Source organism: Strix uralensis, unplaced genomic scaffold (assembly GCF_047716275.1).
Source record: "Strix uralensis isolate ZFMK-TIS-50842 unplaced genomic scaffold, bStrUra1 scaffold_435, whole genome shotgun sequence".
In the NCBI taxonomy this organism is placed as follows: Eukaryota; Metazoa; Chordata; class Aves; order Strigiformes; family Strigidae; genus Strix; species Strix uralensis.
Genome location: NW_027437029.1, coordinates 5,685 through 25,298, shown reverse-complemented (window position 1 = coordinate 25,298; position 19,614 = coordinate 5,685). Strand labels below are relative to the sequence as shown.

The window sequence follows — 19,614 nt, the reverse complement described above, 5'->3', positions numbered from 1 at the left end:
GGGGGAAGGTTGGTTTTTTTTTTTGAAGGGGGGGGGGGAAGCGCTACGACGAGAAACCAGCACTGGGGGGGGGGAACAGAAAAAAAAAAAAAAAACAAAAAAACCGAAATAAACGACCGAAAAAAACAAAGAAAAAAAAAAAAAAAGGGCTGGAGGGGGTTGGGGGGGCGCTGGGGGGGGGGGCCCCCCCTAACCCCCGGCCTGGCCCCCGCCCCCCCCCCCCACCCCCCCCACCCCCGCCGGGGGCTACCAGAAGTCGCGGCGGTGGTAGGAGTCGGGGTCGCAGTACTTGGTGACGACGACTCTGTTGGCGAATTTGCGGCCGGTCAGGCCTGCATCGCCTTCTGGCAGTCGAAGACGGAGGTGAACTCCACGAAAATCTGGGGGGGGCAGCAAAGGGGGGGGGTTAGGAATTACGGGGGGGGGGTCAGGAATTATGGAGGGAGGAGGATAGGGAAAGGGGGGGGTACCCCCCACCCCCCCCCCCCCCCGACCGCTGGTTGCCTCGTGGGTCCTGCGCTGTGCTCCTGCGAGGGGGGTTTGGGGGGGTTTGGGGGGGTTTGGGGGGGCCCCCCCCCACCCAAAGGACACTGGGGGGGCCCCATGAGGGACCTCGAAGTTGGGGGGGGCACCCCTGGTTGCCCCATGAGGGGAGCTGGGGGTTGGGGCATTGTGTACCCATGGGGAAGGGTTGGGGGTTGGGGGTGCCCCCCCCCCCCCCCCATTGTGAGGCGCTGGCCCCCCAGTAGATATTGGGGGTGTCCAGGGGCTGTCCCTGCCCCCCCGTCGCCCCCCCAGCACACACGGGGGGGCCCAGTCACTGTCCCTGTCCCCAAGGTACTGGGGTGACCAGTCACTGTCCTCAGCACACACTGGGGGGCCCAGTCCCCATCTTTAGGACATACTGGGATGCCCAGTGCCCATCCCAGCACACACCTGGGGGGCCCAGTCCCCCTGTCCCCCAGCACACACTGGGATGCCCAGCGCCCATCTTTAGGACATACTGGGATGCCCAGGCGCCCATCCCCAGCGCACACTGGGATGCCCAGTCCCCATCTTTAGGACACACTGGGATGCCCAGCACCCATCCCAGCTCACACTGGGGGGCCAGTGTCCATCCCAGTACACACGGGGGGGCCCAGTGTCCATCTTTAGGACATACTGGGATGCCCAGCGCCCATCCCAGCACACACTGAGGGGCCCAGCGCCCATCCCAGCACACACTGGGGGGCCCAGTCCCCATCTTTAGGACATACTGGGATGCCCAGCGCCCGTCCCAGCTCACACTGGGGGGCCCAGCACCCATCCCAGCACCACACCGGGGGGGCCCAGTGCCCATCCCAGCACCCACTGGGGGGCCCAGTCCCTGTCCCCAGCACCCACTGGGGGGCCCAGTGCCCATCCCAGCACACACTGGAATGCCCAGTCCCTGTTCCCAGCACACACTGGAATGCCCAGTCCCTGTTCCCAGCACACACTGGGGGCGCCCAGCGCCCATCGCAGCACACACTGAGGGGCCCAGCGCCCATCGCAGCACACACCGGGGGGCCCAGTCCCCATCTTTAGGACATACTGGGATGCCCAGTGCCCATCCCAGCACCCACTGAGGGGCCCAGCGCCCATCCCAGCACACACTGGGATGCCCAGTCCCCATCTTTAGGACATACTGGGATGCCCAGTGCCCATCCCAGCACACACTGGGGGGGCCCAGTGCCCATCCCAGCACACACTGGGATGCCCAGTCCCTGTCCCCAGCACACACTGGGATGCCCGGTCCCTGTCCCCAGCACACACTGGGATGCCCGGTCCCTGTTCCCAGCACACACTGGGATGCCCGGTCCCTGTTCCCAGCACACACTGGGATGCCCGGTCCCTGTTCCCAGCACACACTGGGATGCCCAGTCCCTGTCCCCAGCACACACTGGGATGCCCAGTCCCTGTTCCCAGCACACACTGGGATGCCCGGTCCCTGTTCCCAGCACACACTGGGATGCCCGGTCCCTGTCCCCAGCACACACTGGGATGCCCAGTCCCTGTCCCCAGCACACACTGGGATGCCCGGTCCCTGTCCCCAGCACACACTGGGATGCCCAGTCCCTGTCCCCAGCACACACTGGGATGCCCAGTCCCTGTCCCCAGCACACACTGGGATGCCCAGGCGCTGCCCTTCCCCCCCCTCCCCCCTTCCCCTCCCCTCACGCTCCCACCTTTCCGCAGCCGGGCACCTCGACGCCGTCGACGGGCCGGGGGATTTCGATGGATTTCACGAGGCCGTATTTGCCGCACTCGTCCCTCACGTCCTCCACGATCTCCTCGTACTCTTCGTCGTCCAGCAGCTCCTCGGGCAGCACCATGTTCATCAGACACAGCACCTCGGTGGGGTGGCCGCCCATCTGCACCTGCGAGCTCATCAGCCCGGGCACCTGCAGCGTCACCGGGGTCTGGTTTATCGTGCTCTGGTGGGGGAGGGGGGGGGAGGGGGGGAGGGGAAGGGGGACAGCGGGGGGGTTAGGGGGGGTGATGGGACCCCGCTGTGCCCTCCCCGATGTAAAGGGGGGGGGGGAGAGGGGTTGGTCCCCACACCCCTCCACCAGCCGCCACGGCGCATGTTGCTCCACCCGTGCACCAGGAGAGGAGCTGGGCTGACCCACAGCCATGTGCCCCCCTCCCCCCACCCCGACCAGTGACCCCCAGTTTATCGGGGATGGGGACAAGGGGGTCCTGGCACCCCCCCTGGGGACCCCCAGAGCACTGGGGACATGGATAAGGAGTCCCAGCGCCCCCCCAAGAGGACTCAGAGGTCCTGGCACCCCCCCGCACCCCACTGAGGACCCCCAGATCGCTGGGGATGGGGACAAGGGGGTCCTGGGACCCCCCCTGGGGACCCCCAGACCACTGGGGACATGGATAAGGGGTCCCAGCGCCCCCCCAAGAGAACTTGGCACGGCACCCCCCCCCCCCCCCAACCCTGCTGAGGACCCCCAGACCACTGGGGATGGGGACAATGAGGTAGTGGCACCCAAGAGGATTCAGGTGTCCTGGCACCCCCCCTGGGGACCCCCAGATCACTGGGTACATGGATGAGGGGTCCCAGGACCCCCCAAGAGGGCTCAGGCGTTCTGGCACCCCCCCTCCAGGGACCCCCAGATCACTGAGGATGAGAACGAGGGGCCCTGGCACCCCCATGAGGACGCAGGTGTCCTGATGTCCCCACAGCCCCCCCCAGGGACCCCCCAGATCACTGGGGATGGGGACGAGGGATCCTGGCACCCCTTTGTCCCCTCCAGGGACCCCCTTGTTTGCTGGGGGTTGGGGACAAAGTGACCCCCAGGCCCCCCTATACCCCCCCCCCCCCCCAAAGACTCCAGGCATCCTCGTACCTGCTGCACCCCCCAAAAAAAGACCCAAGTTCCCTGACACCCCCCTCAAACCTCCCCAAAAGAAGACTCAGACATCCTGGCAGCCCCCCCACCCCCCAAAAAGAACACCCAGGGATCCTGGCACCCCCCCAGCCCCCCCCCCCCCCCCAAAAAAGAGGCCCCCGGTGCCCACTCACCAGGGTGGCGTTCTTGGCCCCCACGCTGGCCCTCTGCACCAACAGCTTCTTGTCACCCAGCTGCATCCCGTTCAGCCCAGCGATGGCCTGGGGGACACACACACACACGGGGGGGGGGTCACCATGAGGTTTGGGGGGGTTATTGCAAAGTTTGGGGGGTCACCACCCAAATTTGGGGCACCCTGAGAGATGCTGAATCCTCAGCAGTGAACGGGGGGTTTAAAGTGAGGAGTTCCACTCTGTCTTCCCAAAGAATTTGGGGGGGGTCTGGCTCTGCCCCCTCCCTGAAAACAGCACGATTTGGGGAGGGGGGGTGATCGCTGCACCCCCCCAGGGCACCCTGAGGGGCTGGGGGGTCCCCAAAACCCATTGGGGGATCCCAAAGCCCGTTTGAGGGGGACCCACAGAGCCCAACAGCAGCTCTCTGATGGGTTTTGCGGCCCATTTTGAGGCACTTTAAAGGGATTTTGGGCACAAAAAGCCTTGAAAGTGCCGGGGGGGGGATCAGGGGGGTTTTGGGGTCCCCAAGGGGGGGTTTTGGGGGTACCTGGTCGGTGACGTTGATGTCGACGTACTCGCAGAAGGCGTAGCCCTTGGAGAGACCAGTGGCGCTGTCCTTCACCAGGTTGAAGGCTTTCAGCGGCCCAAAGGACGTCAGCAGCTCCTTCACCTGGGGGGGGGGCATGATTGGGGGGGGCTGTGGCAACTCTGGGGACCCCCCTCCAGCAGTGGGGAACCTCCTCCAGCACGTGGGATCCCCTCTCAGCACCAGGGACCCCCAATCCAAAACACCCCAGGGGTCCCAACCGCTGCCCCCCTCCCCATTCCTGCCCCCATCAAGCCTTGGGGGGCTGGAAAATGGGGGTTCTCCCAGCCCCCCTCTACTGTGATACCCCTCCCTGAGGTTTGGGGGGGCTCTGGGGTGTCCCCCCCTCTCACCTGGTCATCGTTCAGGTAGTTGGGGAGGCCCCCGATGAAGAGCTTGTGAGCAGAGTCGGGCACCACCGTGGAGACAACACCTGGGGGGACACACACACGCACAGCTGTGAGCTTGGGGGGACACGAGGGGACACGGGGGGACACGGGGGGACACCGGGGGCCCCCCAGGATCAAACCAGCACTGGGGGGAGCCCCAGTGTGACTGGGATCTCTGGAAAAGTGGAAAAGGAGCACCCCAGGGCTGCCCCCCCCCCCCCCCCCCACAAATCCCTTTCGGAAGGGGAATAATGCACTGCAAAAATTGGGGGGGTAGCCTGGAGCGACCCCCCCCCCCTTTCCAAAAAACTGGGGGGGGCAGGAAGAGCTCACCCCAAAATGGAGGGGGACCCCAGGGGGAGCCCGCACCCATTTTGTGTCCCCCCCGAGAGGAAAAAGGACCCAGAGCAATGAGAAAAGGAGTCTGGGGGGGGGTGTGTTTCTCAGAGCTGTGTGTGCCTCCCCCCCCCTCCCCACCTCCAGCCTGTACTATCAAGATGTAGGGGGGCCCCTGGGGGTTTTGGGGGTCCCCCGCTCACCCGGCACGTAGACGGAGGGGTTCTCGACATGCCGGGCAGCGGCTGGTAGTCGTGGGGGCGGCGGATCTTCAGCGACTGCCCTTGGAAAATGATCCCGTCGAAGGCCATGGCCTGCGTGGTCTCGTCCACCGAGCGGAACTGGAGGGGGGGGATACGCATTAATGACCCCCCGTGGGCATCACAGACCCCCCCCCCATACCCCTCACACCCCATTTTACCTCCAAAAAGGCGAAATTCTTGTCCTGGTTGATTTGAACAGCCAGGACGGGGTTGCCCGGCGCTTGGGTCAGGCCCCCCAGCCGCATCTGGGCGTTGAAGAAATCCATCATGGCTTCCTAAAAACGGGGAGGGGGCATTAAAAAAAAAAAAAAGGGGGGGGGGGGAGAGAAGAAACAATAAAAACAGTGAGGCTGGGTTGTGTAACCCCCCCACGGCGGATTTTTGGGGAGAACACACTGAAGGGCCCATCCCTGACGCCTCGTGGTGGCGACTTGTCCAAATAGCCCCAAAATGGTGCTCGGGGGGGGGGGGTGAACTCTGCCCCCCCGCCCCCTCCCCAAAATACCTCGGTGATGCCGAAGGGGATGTTGCCGACGTAGAGGCGCCGCGCCTGCCGCGTCATCTGGCTGCCCACCACCGGCACCGGCGTGGGGGTGACGGCCAAACCGTCGGGGGTCATGGTGGGCAGCAGCGCCGTGGCCGGGATCTGCCCCGCGGCTGGAAAACGGGGAGGGGGGGGGGCACAGTCAGGGCTTGGGGGGGCTCTGGGGGGGGGGTCCTGGGGTACAGGGGGGGGACACACACACACAGACGCACCTTGCATGGCTTTGTACTGCATGGGGGTGATGTGCTCGAAACCAGGGGGGGGCACGTCCCAGTACTTGCGGATCTTCTTCTTCTTCTCATGGCGGGGGGGAGCGGCTGCGGGGGGGAGCACGCAGCGGGGTGAAGGGGGGGGGCTAAACACCCCCCTGTCCCCCCCACAGCACTGACAGACCCCCCCCAATACTTTCAGACCCCTCAAACTCACCTCAGGGGTCCCGAAAGGCTCAAAGGCGACCTGGGAGGGCAAGGAGACGCCGTTACGGCAGGTGCCGGAGTTGAACCCCCCCTTTTTAATTCAGGGGGGGGTCCCAACCTCGTTGTCCCCCCTCCCCCCCCCCCCCCCCCCCCCCCTCCAAAATAAAGGCTCCCAGGCGTGCGGGCGGTACCGGCGCCGCCGGCGGTCGCGGGAGACGCTGCGTTGATCCCGGTTCCTCCGGTCCCGGCTGCGGCTCCGGCGTTTCCGGTCCCGGCTGCGGGAGCGGCTGTGGCTGCGCTTCCGGTGCCGGTTCTCCTTGTCGCGCTCTGGGGGGGGGGACACATGAAAATTGGGGGGGTGGGTTAGAGGTTGGGGGGATCAGCAGCTCCAGGTTCCCCCCCTCAAAGGGCTGGGACCCGCCATGACCTCGGGCTGGGGGTGTCCAACCCTGCTGGGGGCGGGGGGGGGCAAAGGGACACCTGGGGGGGCAGCACGTGGCGTTTGGAAGGGGGGGGCTGCGCCCTCCCAGGGGACCCCGAAATCAAGCAGAGGCAGTGAGCGGGAGGGGGGGGACCCCGACCCCCCAGGCAGCGCTCATGGGGTGGGGGAGCCCCCCCAAAGGGAGCACGGCGGGGGGGGCGGGGAGCCCCATCGTGTGGGGAGAAGGAGGGGCAGAGCCCCCCAGGGGGGGCGATGGGGGGGGGGGCAGCCCCCCCGGGACCCCCCCGCCGCAGGGGGCACCCCCCGGGGGACACACAGACCCCGAGGGGGGGGGGTAGGGACCCGGGTGGGGGCGGGGCGGGTCCGTTCGGCGTGTGGGGGAGGGGCGGCGGCGGCGCGGTGGGGGCGGGGCGCCGCCCCCGCCGGTACCTTGTTTGTTCTCGTTGAGCTGCCGCTCGAACTCGTCGAAGTCCGACATGATGATGGCGGTGGCGGCGGCAGCGGCTCCGGCTCCAGCCCCGGCCCCGCTCCCGGTTCCCGGTTACGGCCCCGGCCCCGCTTCCCGACTCCGACCCCGCACAGGCCGCGGCGGCACCGTCCCCCCGCTCGGCAGCGATCGGCCACTTCCGGCCCCGCGCTCGGCAACTTCCGGCCGCCGCTCGGGGCTCCTCGGGCCGCGCTCGGCCCTTTCCGGCGGCGCTCGGCCCTTTCCGGCGGCGCTCGGCCCTTTCCGGCGGCGCTCGGCCCTTTCCGGCGCCACTCGGCCCTTTCCGGCGCCGCTCGGCTCCCCTCAGGCTCCTTCCGCCACGCTGTTACGTCACTTCCGTCTCGGCCCTGACTGACTTCCGGCCGCCGCTGCGCTCGCCTCGGCCACGGCGGATTTTGGGGGGGGGGAGGGGGAAGAGCCGCGTTCCGCCGCCCCGCCTCCACCCCTCCCGCTACGGCGCTGGGAGAGCCCCCGGTGCGCGGTTCGGTACCGGCCGCCCCCGCCCCTTCGGTAGTTTCCGCCTCCGCTCGGCGCCACTTCGGCTCCTCCCGCAGCGGGCGCTTAGCCCCGCCCCTCCGCGGGGGCACTTCCGGCGCGGACCGGAAGTGTCGCTTGGGGGCGGGGGCGCGCGCGCACCCGGTGAGACCGGGATGGTCCCGTGACCCCCCTGACCCCATAATTGACCCCCCCCGTGACCCCCCCAAAGAGCCAGGCCGCAGCGCTGCACTTTGCCCAAATCTCGCCGTTTTTTCCTGTTTATTCGCCGTTTTCCGCCTCTTTTCTCTTTTTTTTTTGTGTATTTTTTTTCCCTTTTTCCTTTTTTTCTCCTTTTCCTGGTTTTTCCCTGGGGGGGGGCGGGGAGGGGGCACAGGCAGAGCAAGGACACAGCTGGGGGGGGGTCGGAGGGGGCCCCCATAGTGTGGGGGGACTAGGACCCCCCCCCAGACCCCCCCAGTCTGAGCCCTGGGGGCGGGGGGGGCACAGGGGGGGTCTGACCCCACTGGGGGGCACGTGGGGGGGGGGGGTCAGGCTGCTTCTGGGGGGGCCCCATCCTGGTACAGGAGAGTGGGGGCTCCCAGGGGGGTTGGGGAGGCTCCTGTCTGGGGGGGGGTCACATGGGGGGTCAGGCTGGTTCGGGGGGTCCCATCCTGGTACGGGAGCACATGGGGGGTCCCACCTTTGAGTGGGGAACGAGTTGGGGGTCCTGGGGGGGTCCCATGGGGGTGAGGGGGTCACATGGGGGGTCAAGCTGGTTTTGGGGAAGCCTGTGGGGGCCCCCAGGGGCTTGGGGGGCTGTGAGGGGCCTGGGGGGGTCCTGTTTGACTGGGGGAGCACAGGGGGGCCTGGTGGGGGGGGTCCCATCCTGGTACAGCAGCACTGGGGGGGGGTGGGGGGGGTTCCCACCTTGCTGGGAAGCCCGTGGGGGTCCCAGGAGGGTTGGGGGGGCCCTGCTGGGTGTGGGGAGAGACTGGGGGGGTCCCACGTTGGTCCTGTGGGGGGGTCAGGCTGCTTCTGGTGGTGGTGGGGGGGTCCCATCCTGGTACGGGAGCACTGTGGGGGGGTCCCACCTTGCTGGGGAGGCCCTGCTGGGTGTGGGGCAAGACCGGGGGTCCTGGGGGGGTCCCACGTTGTCCTGTGGGGGGGTCAGGCTGCTTCTGGTTGGGGGGGGGGGTCCCATCCTGGTACGGGAGCGCTGTGGGGGGGTCCCACCTTGCTGGGGAGGCCCTGCTGGGTGTGGGGCAAGACTGGGGGTCCTGGGGGGGTCCCACGTTGTCCTGTGGGGGGGTCAGGCTGCTTCGGGTGGGGGGCGGGGGTCCCACCTTGCTGGGGTTCTCGCAGGCGGGTTGGGGGGGCATCTCCCCTCCTGGATTTGGGGGTTTCCATGTTGGGTGGGGGGGTGGGGGGGGTGTGTGGGTCACGTGGGGGGCCCCCCCCTGCCTCACCGCTTGAAGCGGTAGGTGATGGGCAGCAGCAATTTGCTCTTTTTGAGGGCCTGGACCTTCTGGAGGGTGTCGGGGTCGAGGGCGAGGAAGCAGCGTCGCGAGTACTCGAGGAGCCGCTCCTTGGAGGGGTCGAACTCGCCCACCTCCGCCAGCTTCTCGGGGGCCACCAGCAGCAGCTCGGCGATGGGCGTGGTCAGCGCCACCGTGTTGCGGTCGACGCGGTGGTGCTCGAAGGCGCGGCTCATGCTCTTCAGCTTCTGGAAGGTCGTCAGGATCTTCTTGTAGCGGGAGAGGACCCCGTCGGCGTCCTTCACTGCGGGGGGGGGGGGTGTGGGGACAGGGGATGGGGATGTGGGGACGTGGGGGGGACGTGGAGACAGGGATGGGGACACAGGGACGTGGGGGTGTGGGGGATGGGGATGGGGGACGGGGACAGGGGTGGGGACACGGGGACAGGGATGGGGACATGGGGACATGGGGGGGACATGGAGACAGGGATGGAGGATGGGGACATGGGGACAGGGGTGGGGACACAGGGACGTGGGGGTGTGGGGGGACAGGGACAGGGGTGGGGACATGGGGACAGGGATGGGGACACAGGGATGTGGGGGTGTGGGGGGACGGGGATGGGGGGTGAGGACGGGGGGTGGGGACATGGGGGTGTGGGGACACAGGGACAGGGGATGGGGGGACATGGGGACAGGGATGGGACACAGGGACGTGGGGGTGTGGGGACACAGGGACAGGGATGGGGACATGGAGGGGACATGGGGACAGGGATGGGGACACAGGGACGTGGGGGTGTGGGGACACAGGGACAGGGATGGGGGACAGGGACAGGGGTGGGGACACGGGGACAGGAATGGGGACACAGGGACGTGGGGGTGTGGGGACACAGGGACAGGGATGGGGGACAGGGACAGGGGTGGGGACACAGGGACATGGGGGTGTGCGGGGACAGGAATGGGGGACAGGGACAGGGGATGGGGACATGGAGGGGACATGGGGACAGGGATGGGGACACAGGGACAGGGGTGGGGACACGGGGGTGTGGGGACACAGGGACAGGGGATGGGGACGTGGAGACAGGGATGGGGACACAGGGACATGGGGGTGTGGGGGGACAGGGATGGGACACGGGGACAGGGGATGGGGACATGGAGACAGGGGTGGGGACATGGGGGTGTGGGGACACGGACAGGGGATGGGGACATGGGGACGTGGAGACAGGGATGGGGACACAGGGACATGGGGGTGTCGGGACACAGGGATACAGGGATGGGGACACAGGGACACGGTTTGGGGACATGGAGACAGGGGTGGGGACATGGGGGTGTGGGGGGACAGGGATGGGGGGGACAGGGACAGGGATGGGGACATGGGGGTGTGGGGACACAGGGACAGGGGATGGGGACATGAGGACATGGGGGGGACATGGAGACAGGGATGGGGACACAGGGGCAGGGGATGGGGACATGGAGACAGGGGTGGGGGGACAGGGACGGGGACATGGGGGTGTGGGGACACGGATACAGGGACGTGGGGATGGGGACACATATACAGGGATGGGGGACATGGGGACACAAGGATGGGGGACACAGGGGGATGGGGACACAGGGACAGGGACACAGGGATGGAGGCACATGGGGATGGGGACAACGGGGACAGACGTGGGGGGACACGGGCCAGCACCGGGGTGGGGGACAGGGCAGAGAAGAGACACTGTCACCTCCAGCCATGGCCACCGTCAAGGGGGGACCTTGGGGACATGGTGGGCTGGGGGGGGCCTGTCGGGGACTGGGTGACCCTGTGGGGTCGGGGGGGGGGACCCTGGTGTCCCCAGGGAGGTCCCCATAGGCTCAGGGGGGGTCCCAGTGTCCCCAGGTCTGTCCCCAGAGGGTCCCAAAGGGTCCTGGTATCCCCAGTGTCCCCAGAGGGTCCCCATAGGTCCAGGGGGGGTCCCAGTGTCCCCAGAGGGCCCTGCTGTCCCCAGGGGGTCCCGGTGTCCCCAGAGGGTCCCCATAGGCTCAGGGGGGGTCCCAGTGTCCCCAGGGGATCCCGGTGTCCCCAGAGGGTCCCCATAGGCTCAGGGGGGGTCCCGGTGTCCCCAGGGGGTCCCCATAGGCTCGGGGGGGGGGTCCCAGTGTCCCCAGAGGGTCCTGGTGTATCCCAGGGGGTCCCAGTGTCCCCAGGGGGTCCCCACAGGTCAGGGGGGGTCCCAGTGTCCCCAGGGGGTGGTGTCCCCAGAGGGTCCCCATAGGTCCAGGGGGGTCCCAGTGTCCCCAGAGGGTCCCGGTGTCCCCAGGGTGTCCCCATAGGCTCAGGGGGGGTCCCAGTGTCCCCAGGGGGTCCCGGTGTCCCCAGGGTGTCCCCATAGGCTCAGGGGGGGTCCCGGTGTCCCCAGGGGGTCCCGGTGTCCCCAGGGTCTCACCCCGCTGCCGCTCGCGGGTCCGGGCTTTGCCGACGCGGCGCCGGGTGACGCCGCTTTTGGGTTTCTGCCGCTGCCGGTCGCCGGCGCCGCCGTCCTCGGAGGGGCCGAGGGAGGAGGTGACGCTGTCGTTGTCGGTCACCTCCCCGTTGCGGGGTCCCCCGCGTCCCCCCGCCGCGGCGCCGCCTTCCCGCGGCCGTGCTCCTCTGCGGGCAGCGCTCAGCGCCGGAGGGACCCGAACCCCCGGGCGACACCCCCCCCCCCCCCCCCTTTCCAGTATCCCCCAAATCGGTGTCCCCACGTCCCCGTGTCTCTCCATGTCCCCCCCCACCGTGCCCCACGTCCCTCCGCCCCCATGTCCCCTTGTCCCCCAGACCCCACCTCCCCCTGTCCCCACATCCCCTCGCCCCTGCGTGTTCCCCCAAACCCCCAACCCTGCCCCCCCGTGTCCCCCTGTCCCCCCATCCCTATGTCCCCCCGTGTCCCCATGTCCCCCAGCCCCCCTGTCCATGTCCCCATGTCCCCCTGTCCTTCTGTGTCCCCCCAAACCCCTTGACCCTGCCCCCCTATGTCCCCCTGTCCCCCCAATCCCTATGTCCCCCCGTGTCCCCATGTCCTCAGACCCCCTCTCCATGTCCCCACGTCCCCTGTCCCTCTGTGTCCCCCCCAAACCCCCTGACCCTGTCCCCATGTCCCCCCCAGCCCCCCCTCCCTGTCCCACGTCCCCTGTCCCTCCGTGTCCCCCCAAACCCCCGTCCTTCTCCCCCCATCCTCTTCTCCCCACATCCCCCCAAACCCTCTGTCCCTGCGCCCCCAAACCCCCATAACTCCCCTATCCCCTTGTCCCCACACCCCTGCCCCCCATGTCCCCCCCAGACCCCATCTCCCCTTGTCCCACGTCCCCCCCAAACCTCCTGCCCCCCCCCCCCCAGACCCCACATCCCTCCGCCCGGAGCCTCCCCGCATCCCCAGGCCCCCCCCATACCCCGTGCCCTGAGCATCCCCCGTGTCCCCCTGGTGTGTCCCCTCTGTGTCCCCCCACTCCGTGTCCGTGTCCCCCCCCCCCGTGTCCCCCTCACCGTCCCCCCCCGCGGGCGCCTGAGATGAACTTGTCGAGCTGACAGCGCAGGAAATCCCGCTCCTCCTCCAGGTCCTCGATGCGCTTCTGCAGCCACGCGTTGCGCTCCAGGGCCAGGTGCAGCTGCGCCCGCGCCCCGGGGGGCTCTGGGGGACCCCCCCCCTCCATGTCTCAGGGGGACTCTGGGGACCCCAGGGGACCCCCACCCTCAGACCCGCGTCCCAGGGGACCCCCCAGCCCCACATCCCCAAGGAAACCCTTGATTGGGGAACCCCCAGCCCCACTATTGGCACTCTGGGGGGGTTCTGGGGACACCCCCCCCCCCCATGTCTCAGGGGGACTCTGGGGACCCCGACCCTTAGAGCCCCGTCCTGGGGGGACCCCCCAGCCCCACATCCCCAGGGAACCCCCGACTGGGGAACCCCCAGCCCCACCATCCTCAGGATCATCAGCACCCTGGGGGGGGCTCTGGGGACCCCCCCATGTCTCAGGGGTGCTCTGGGGAATCTTGGGGACCCCCCCCTCAGACCCACATCCAGGGGACACCCCCCCCAGCTTGGGGACCCCCCAGCCCCACGTCCCCAGGGACCCCCCGGTTGTGCATCCCCATGCGTTGGAGGGGCTTTGGGGACCCCCCCACCCTCAGCTCCATGTCCCAAGGACCCCCCCCACCCTCACACCCACATCTGGGGGACCCCCCCCATACCTCGGGGTGGCTCTGGAGACCCCCACCCTCAGACCCACATCCCCAGAGCCCCCCCCAGTCCCAGCCCCCCCCCCCCCCCCCCATCCTCAGACACCCAGGGGGGCTCTGGGGACCCCCAGCCCCACACCCCCGCACCCTGTGACCCCCCCCCCGCCATCCCCCACCTTCGAAGCTGCTCTGGGGGGGGCTGAGGCTGTAGAAGATGGGGGGCTCGATGTGGGGGGGCTCCTCGAAGGGGATGGAGATCTCAAAGGCCTCCTCATCCTTTTTCACTGCGGTGGGGGGGGGGGGGTCACCATCACCCACCAGCGCCCCCCCCCGGGGCACCCCGACCTCCCAGCACCCCCCAAGGGGTCCTTGCCCCCGCCCCCCAGTCACTGACACCCCCAAGTGAGGCCTCTGCACCCGCCAGGGCCCCCCAACACCCCCCTGGGGTCCCTGCCCCCCCCCCAATAGGGTTCTGGCCCCCCCAAATCCCCCCTGGTGTCCCACGCGCCCCCCCCCCCCCAGCACCCTGACACCTCCCGGGGTGTCCCCACCCCCCTCCAGGGTCCCCACCCCACCCCCCCACCCCCAAAGTCCCCTCGGGGCCCCCCAGTACCGGGTCGGCGGCGGCGCTCGGCCATGGCGGGGACCCCCCCGGCCCCCCCGCTGCCTCCGGACACCTCGGCGGGTCGCTGCGGGGGGGGGAACGGGGTGGGGGGGGGGATCACCAGGGTGTGGTGGCACCGGGACCCCCCCCCCCCCCAGGAGCCCCCCAAATTCCTGGGACACCCCCACCCACCCACCAGAGGACACCCCCATGGAGGGACCCCCCCCAAGCGGGGGCCCCCCCCGGGACCCCTCCACACCACGACACCACACCGGGACCCCCCAAAGCGGGGACCCCCCCCCCCAAGACCCTCCAAACCGGGATCCCCCCCCTGAGATCCCCCACACACACCTGGACACCCCCCCCCGAGACCCCCCAGGACCCCCCAAAACCGGACACCGACCCCCCCGGGACCCCCAAAACCGACTCCCCCCCCCAAACCAGGGTCTTCCAGGCCGAGAACCCCCCCAGACCCCCCCAAACCGTCACCTCCCGCACCGGGACCCCCCCTCTAAAAAACCGGGGACCCCCCCCCCCAAAAAATCAGGACACCCCTCCCCCCCAAACAGGGACCCTACATGGGGGTCCTCCCAAAGCGGGCGCGGGGGGCGGGGGAGCCGGGGCCGGGGGGTGTCTCGGGGGGGTCCCGGTTTGAGGGGGGGTCCCGGCGGGGGGGGGGGGTCCCAGCCGAGCCCCCGCGCTCACCCCGCTCCGCATCCGCCCGGCGGCCGCCGCCCGGGCAGGGACCGTCTGCAAAGAGCCGCCGGGGAGCAACGGCGAAGGGCGACGCGTGGAGGGGGGGGGGGGAAGGACAGAACCACGACGTGGGGGGGGGCCGGGGGCTCCGTCCTCCGCCCCCCACATCCCCCCCCCACCCCGCTCCGCTCCTCCCCGCCTCCGCCCGCCTCCCCCTCCCCACCCCCCCCCCCACCCCCCGCGGGGATGTTTTTTCGGTTCCGCTCGGGGGCGGCTCTTTCGCGACGCTCCCTGAGCCGCCCGCCCCCGCCGCCCGCGCAGGGACCGGGGAAAAATTCCGAGCGCGGCCGCGGGCGAAAAGCGAAGCGCGGGGTGGGGGGCGGGCGGGGAGCGTCGCGAAAGAGCCGCCCCCGAGCGGAGCCGAAAAACATCCCCCGGCGAAAGGGGGGGGGGAGTGGGGGGGGGGGGCTGGGGGGGGAGTGTTGGTTCTTCTCTCCCGTCTCCGCAGGCACCGCGTGGGGTGGACACGGACACGCGTGTGCCCCGACACGCGCTGACACGCGTGGGGGGGAGGGGGCGGGTGGAAGCGCAGAAGCGCCGCGTCCCCTTTGCCCCCCCCCCCCCGCCGTGGGGTGCGTGGGGCTGGGGGCGGCCCGGGGTGGGGGGGGGGGGTGGGGTGGGGGGAAGGAACGCATCTCCGCGGCGTTTCCACCCGGACACCAAACGCTGCGACACCGGCGCGGGCTGAGAGCCCCCCCCCCCCCCCTTCTCCGCACCCCCCCCCCCCCCCCCCCACCGGGCGCCCCCTCCCGCCCCGCGGGGCCGGGGGACCCCGATGCGGCGGCCCTGGACGCCCCCCCCCGCCCCCCCGGGCGCGCAGCCGGCGTCGGTCCCGACCGGAGACGCCGCGGCCTGAGCGGGGCCCCATGAAGGGCCCGAGGTGGGGCCCGGGGCGCGGAGCCGCCGGGAGGTAACGGAGGTGGGGGGGGAAGGGGGAGGCAGCGGCGTCCGGGACCCCCAGATCTGCCCCACATCGCTGGGGACCTCGGTGGCTGAGACCCCCAGATCTGCCCCACACCTCCCCGGGGATCCAGGCGCTCGGGACCCCCATATTTGCCCCCCCCGGGGACCCAGATGTGTAGGACCCCCATATCTACCCCCACCCCCGAGGGGGGGGTGTCCGGACCCCCATAGCTACTCCCCCAGGGACCCCGACGTTCGAGACCCACATACCTGCCTCCCCCAGGGACCCAAGTGTCTGGGACCCCCATATCCCCCCTCCCAGGGTCCCAGATGTCCAGAACCCCCATATCCCCCCCCCCGGGGTCCCAGATATCCAGGACCCCCATATCCCGCCCCCAGGGTGACCCAGATATCCAGGACCCCCATATCCCCCCTCCCAGGGTCCCAGATGTCCAGAACCCCCATATCCCCCCCCAGGGTGACCCAGATGTCCAGAACCCCCATATCCCCCCCCCCGGTGACCCAGATGTCCAGAACCCCCATATCCCCCCTCCCAGGGTCCCAGATGTCCAGAACCCCCATATCCCCCCCCAGGGTGACCCAGATATCCAGGACCCCATATCCCCCCTCCCAGGGTCCCAGATGTCCAGAACCCCCCATATCCCCCCCCCAGGGTGACCCAGATGTCCAGAACCCCCATATCCCCCCCCCAGGGTGACCCAGATATCCAGGACCCCCATATCCCCCCTCCCAGGGTCCCAGATGTCCAGAACCCCCATATCCCCCCCCCAGGGTGACCCAGATATCCAGAACCCCCATATCCCCCCCAGGGTGACCCAGATGTCCAGGACCCCCATATCCCCCCCCAGGGTGACCCAGATGTCCAGAACCCCCATATCCCCCCCCCCAGGGTGACCCAGATGTCCAGGACCCCCATATCCCCCCCCCTGGGCTCCCAGGCATCCAGGCCCCCCATATCCCCCCATTCCCCCCCTCCACCTCCCCCCTAACCCCCCTCTCCTCTCCCCACAGCCACACCGAGACCTCCAACCACCCCCCACCGCCGCCCCCCACCCCCCCACCCCCCCCTCCGCCGTCCCCACCGCCGCCGCCGCCCGTGGACCCTCCATCCTCCTCCTCCTCCTCCGCCTCTCGCCGGGGTCCAGCCCCCCATCCGGGGGTCGTTACCTTCTGATCGACAACCAAGGGCTTCCCTACACGGTTTTGGTGCCGAACCCGGGGGTCCCGGGACCCTCCGTCGCGCTTTCTCGTGCCCGGTTTGCGGCCGCTCCTTCGAGTACCTCTCGTACCTGCAGCGTCACAGCATCACCACTCGGAGCACAAACCCCACGTCTGTCGCGCCTGCGGCAAAGCCTTCAAGAGAACGTCCCACCTGGAACGGCACAAATACACCCACGCCGGCCGCAAGCCCCACGCTTGCCCCCTCTGCCCCCGACGCTTCCGGGACTCGGGGGAATTGGCCCATCACCAGCGGGTGCACACGGGGGAACGACCCTTCCAGTGTCCCCACTGCCACATGCGGTTCGGGGAGAGGAACACGCTCCAACGACACGTCCGGCGCAAGCACCTGCCCCGCCCGCCGGCGCCGTGATGGGGGTGGGGGGGTGAGTTGGGGGGGAAGGGGAGGTGGGGTGTGGGGGGTGTGGGGGGGCGGCGGGGTGGGAGGGTGGGATGTGGAGAGGTGGTGGGGGTGTGGGGCTTGGTGTGTGGAAGGGTGGGTGGTGGTTGTGGAGCTTGTCGTGGAGGGGTGGTGGCCCTGGAGCTCATCATGGCAAGGTGGTGGCCCTGGGGCTGGGGACGTGGAGAGATGGTGGCCCTGGGGTCGGGGACGTGGAGGGATGGTGGCCCTGGGGCTGGGGACGTGGAGAGATGGTGGCCCTGGGGTCGGGGACGTGGAGAGATGGTGGCCCTGGGGTCGGGGACGTGGAGGGATGGTGGCCCTGGGGGTCATCATGGAGAGATGGTGGCCCTGGGGCTCATCATGGAGGGATGGTGGCCCTGGGGCTCATCATGGCAAGATGGTGGCCCCGGGAGCTGGGGACATGGAGAGATGGTGGCCCTGGGGTCGGGGACGTGGAGGGATGGTGGCCCTGGGGCTCATCATGGAGGGATGGTGGCCCTGGGGCTCATCATGGAGAGATGGTGGCCCTGAGGTCGGGGACGTGGAGGGATGGTGGCCCTGGGGGTCATCATGGAGAGATGGTGGCCCTGAGGTTGGGGATGTGGAGGGATGGTGGCCCTGGGGCTCATCATGGAAAGATGGTGGCCCTGGGGCTCATCATGGAGAGATGGTGGCCCCAGGGTTGGGGACATGGAGAGATGGTGGCCCTGGAGCTCATCATGGAGAGATGGTGGCCCTGGGGCTCATTGTGGAGAGATGGTGGCCCTGGGGCTCATCATGGCAAAATGGCAGCCCTGAGGTTGGGGACGTGGAGGAATGGTGGCCCTGGGGCTGGAGACACAGAGGGATGGTGGCCCTGGGGCTGGGGTCTGCGCTGCCCGTCCCCCTGTGAAGCTGCTCCCCCCACCCCCTGTGCGAGGCCCCCCCAGCCCCACCGGGTCTCCCCAGCTTGATGTTGTTTCTTTTTTTTAATTATTATTAAAAAACTCTTTTTTGGTTTTTCTTTTTCTCTCCCGTTGTCTTATTGGTGGGGGGAGGGTGGGCGATGGCCCAAAAACCGACGGCCAATGGCCAACACCCAACCCCGAGCCACCCCCCACCCCCTGAACCCCTCAACCAACCCCCCTGCTCATGGTCCAACCCACCAACCAACCCACCCATGAGCCAACCAGCCAACCCATCAGCCAACCGACCCATCAGCCAACCGACCCATCAGCTAACCAACCCACTCATGAGTCAACCAACCTACCAACTAACCAACTGACCCATCATCCCACCAACCCACCTGTGATCCAACCAACCAGCCCATCAACTAACCAACCCATCATCCAAACAAGCCATCAACTAACCAACCCACTCATGATCCAACCAACCAACCCATCACCCAACCAACCCATCAACTAATGATTCAACCAACCCATAGCTAACCAACCCACAACTAACCAACCCACCTCTGATCCAACCAACCAGGCCGTCATCCAACCAACCCACCCATGATTCAACCAACCCATAACTAACCAACCCACAACTAACCAACCCACCTGTGATCCAACCAATCAACCAACCAACCCATCATCCAACCAACCCATCAGCTAACCAACTGACCCATGAGCCAACCAACCCGCAATTAACCAACCCACAACTAACGAACCCACCTGTGATCCAACCAACCCATCAACTAACCAACCCATCATCCAACCAACCCATCATCCAACTGACCCATGAGCCAACCAACCCATAACTAACCAACCCACAACTAACCAACCCACCTGTGATCCAATCAACCCACCCATGATTCAACCAACCAACCCATCAGCTAACCAACCCACTCATGATCCAGCCAACCCATCAGATAACCAACTGACCCATGAGCCAACCAACCCATAACTAACCAACCTACCTGTGATCCAACCAACCCATCAACTAACCAACCCACCCATGATTCAACCAACCAGCCCATCATCCAATCAACCGACCCATGAACCAACCAACCCATGAACCAACCAACCCACTCATGATCCAGCCAACCCAACTAACCAACTGACCCATGAGCCAACCAACCCACAACTAACCAACCCACCTTTGATCCAACCAACCAACCCATCAACTAATCAACCAACCCATCAACTAATCAACCCACTCATGATCCAACCAACCCACCCATGGTCCAACCCACCCACGGTCCAACCTATCAACTAACCAACCCACCCACCATCCAACCAACCCACTAACCCAACTAACCAACCCGCCCCGCCGGCGCTGGAAGGAGTCACCCCCACACTCGCATCCACGGTTTAATATCGGCTTCGTCTGTACATCCCCGGGTCGATCGCCGCGGCCTCGGCCCCGCCCATCGCTGCGGCGAGCTGGGGCCGGTCTCAGCCTGCGCCGGGACCCCCCCTGGGCAGGCGGGGGGGCGCAAACTCTCTACTATAGATATTTTTTATATATATATATTTATATTTGCATTTATTTATAGACCTGCGCTGTCAGAAAAACCCCTCTGGGGCGAGGAGGGCGGGGTGGGGGTGGGGGTCTCCCCATGCC

General features: G+C 68.1%; 3 protein-coding genes across 3 annotated transcripts; 1 reads left to right on the top strand and 2 right to left on the bottom strand.

The window, feature by feature from the left end:
- Window positions 1-56: 56 nt before the first annotated feature.
- U2AF2 (U2 small nuclear RNA auxiliary factor 2) lies at window positions 57-7,597 on the bottom strand. The gene is given in 13 exon segments (XM_074857959.1): window positions 57-335; window positions 338-380; window positions 2,208-2,456; window positions 3,557-3,643; window positions 4,104-4,226; window positions 4,496-4,575; window positions 5,071-5,097; window positions 5,100-5,208; window positions 5,289-5,405; window positions 5,636-5,787; window positions 5,887-5,991; window positions 6,277-6,417; window positions 6,962-7,597. Coding segments are annotated over 13 exon segments (1,371 nt in total). The 5' UTR covers window positions 7,011-7,597; the 3' UTR covers window positions 57-246.
- Window positions 7,598-7,746: 149 nt separating this feature from the next.
- Window positions 7,747-14,655, bottom strand: CCDC106 (coiled-coil domain containing 106). The gene is given in 7 exon segments (XM_074857957.1): window positions 7,747-9,275; window positions 11,394-11,552; window positions 11,555-11,608; window positions 12,483-12,614; window positions 13,339-13,446; window positions 13,776-13,851; window positions 14,472-14,655. Coding segments are annotated over 7 exon segments (1,005 nt in total). The 5' UTR covers window positions 14,631-14,655; the 3' UTR covers window positions 7,747-8,958.
- A 53-nt stretch (window positions 14,656-14,708) lies between these two features.
- On the top strand, window positions 14,709-18,069 carry LOC141938930 (uncharacterized). Its single transcript, XM_074857960.1, is given in 7 exon segments — window positions 14,709-14,834; window positions 14,971-15,024; window positions 15,903-16,020; window positions 16,180-16,256; window positions 16,458-16,653; window positions 16,656-16,751; window positions 16,754-18,069. Coding segments are annotated over 7 exon segments (951 nt in total). The 3' UTR covers window positions 17,038-18,069.
- The last annotated feature ends 1,545 nt before the right edge of the window (window positions 18,070-19,614 follow it).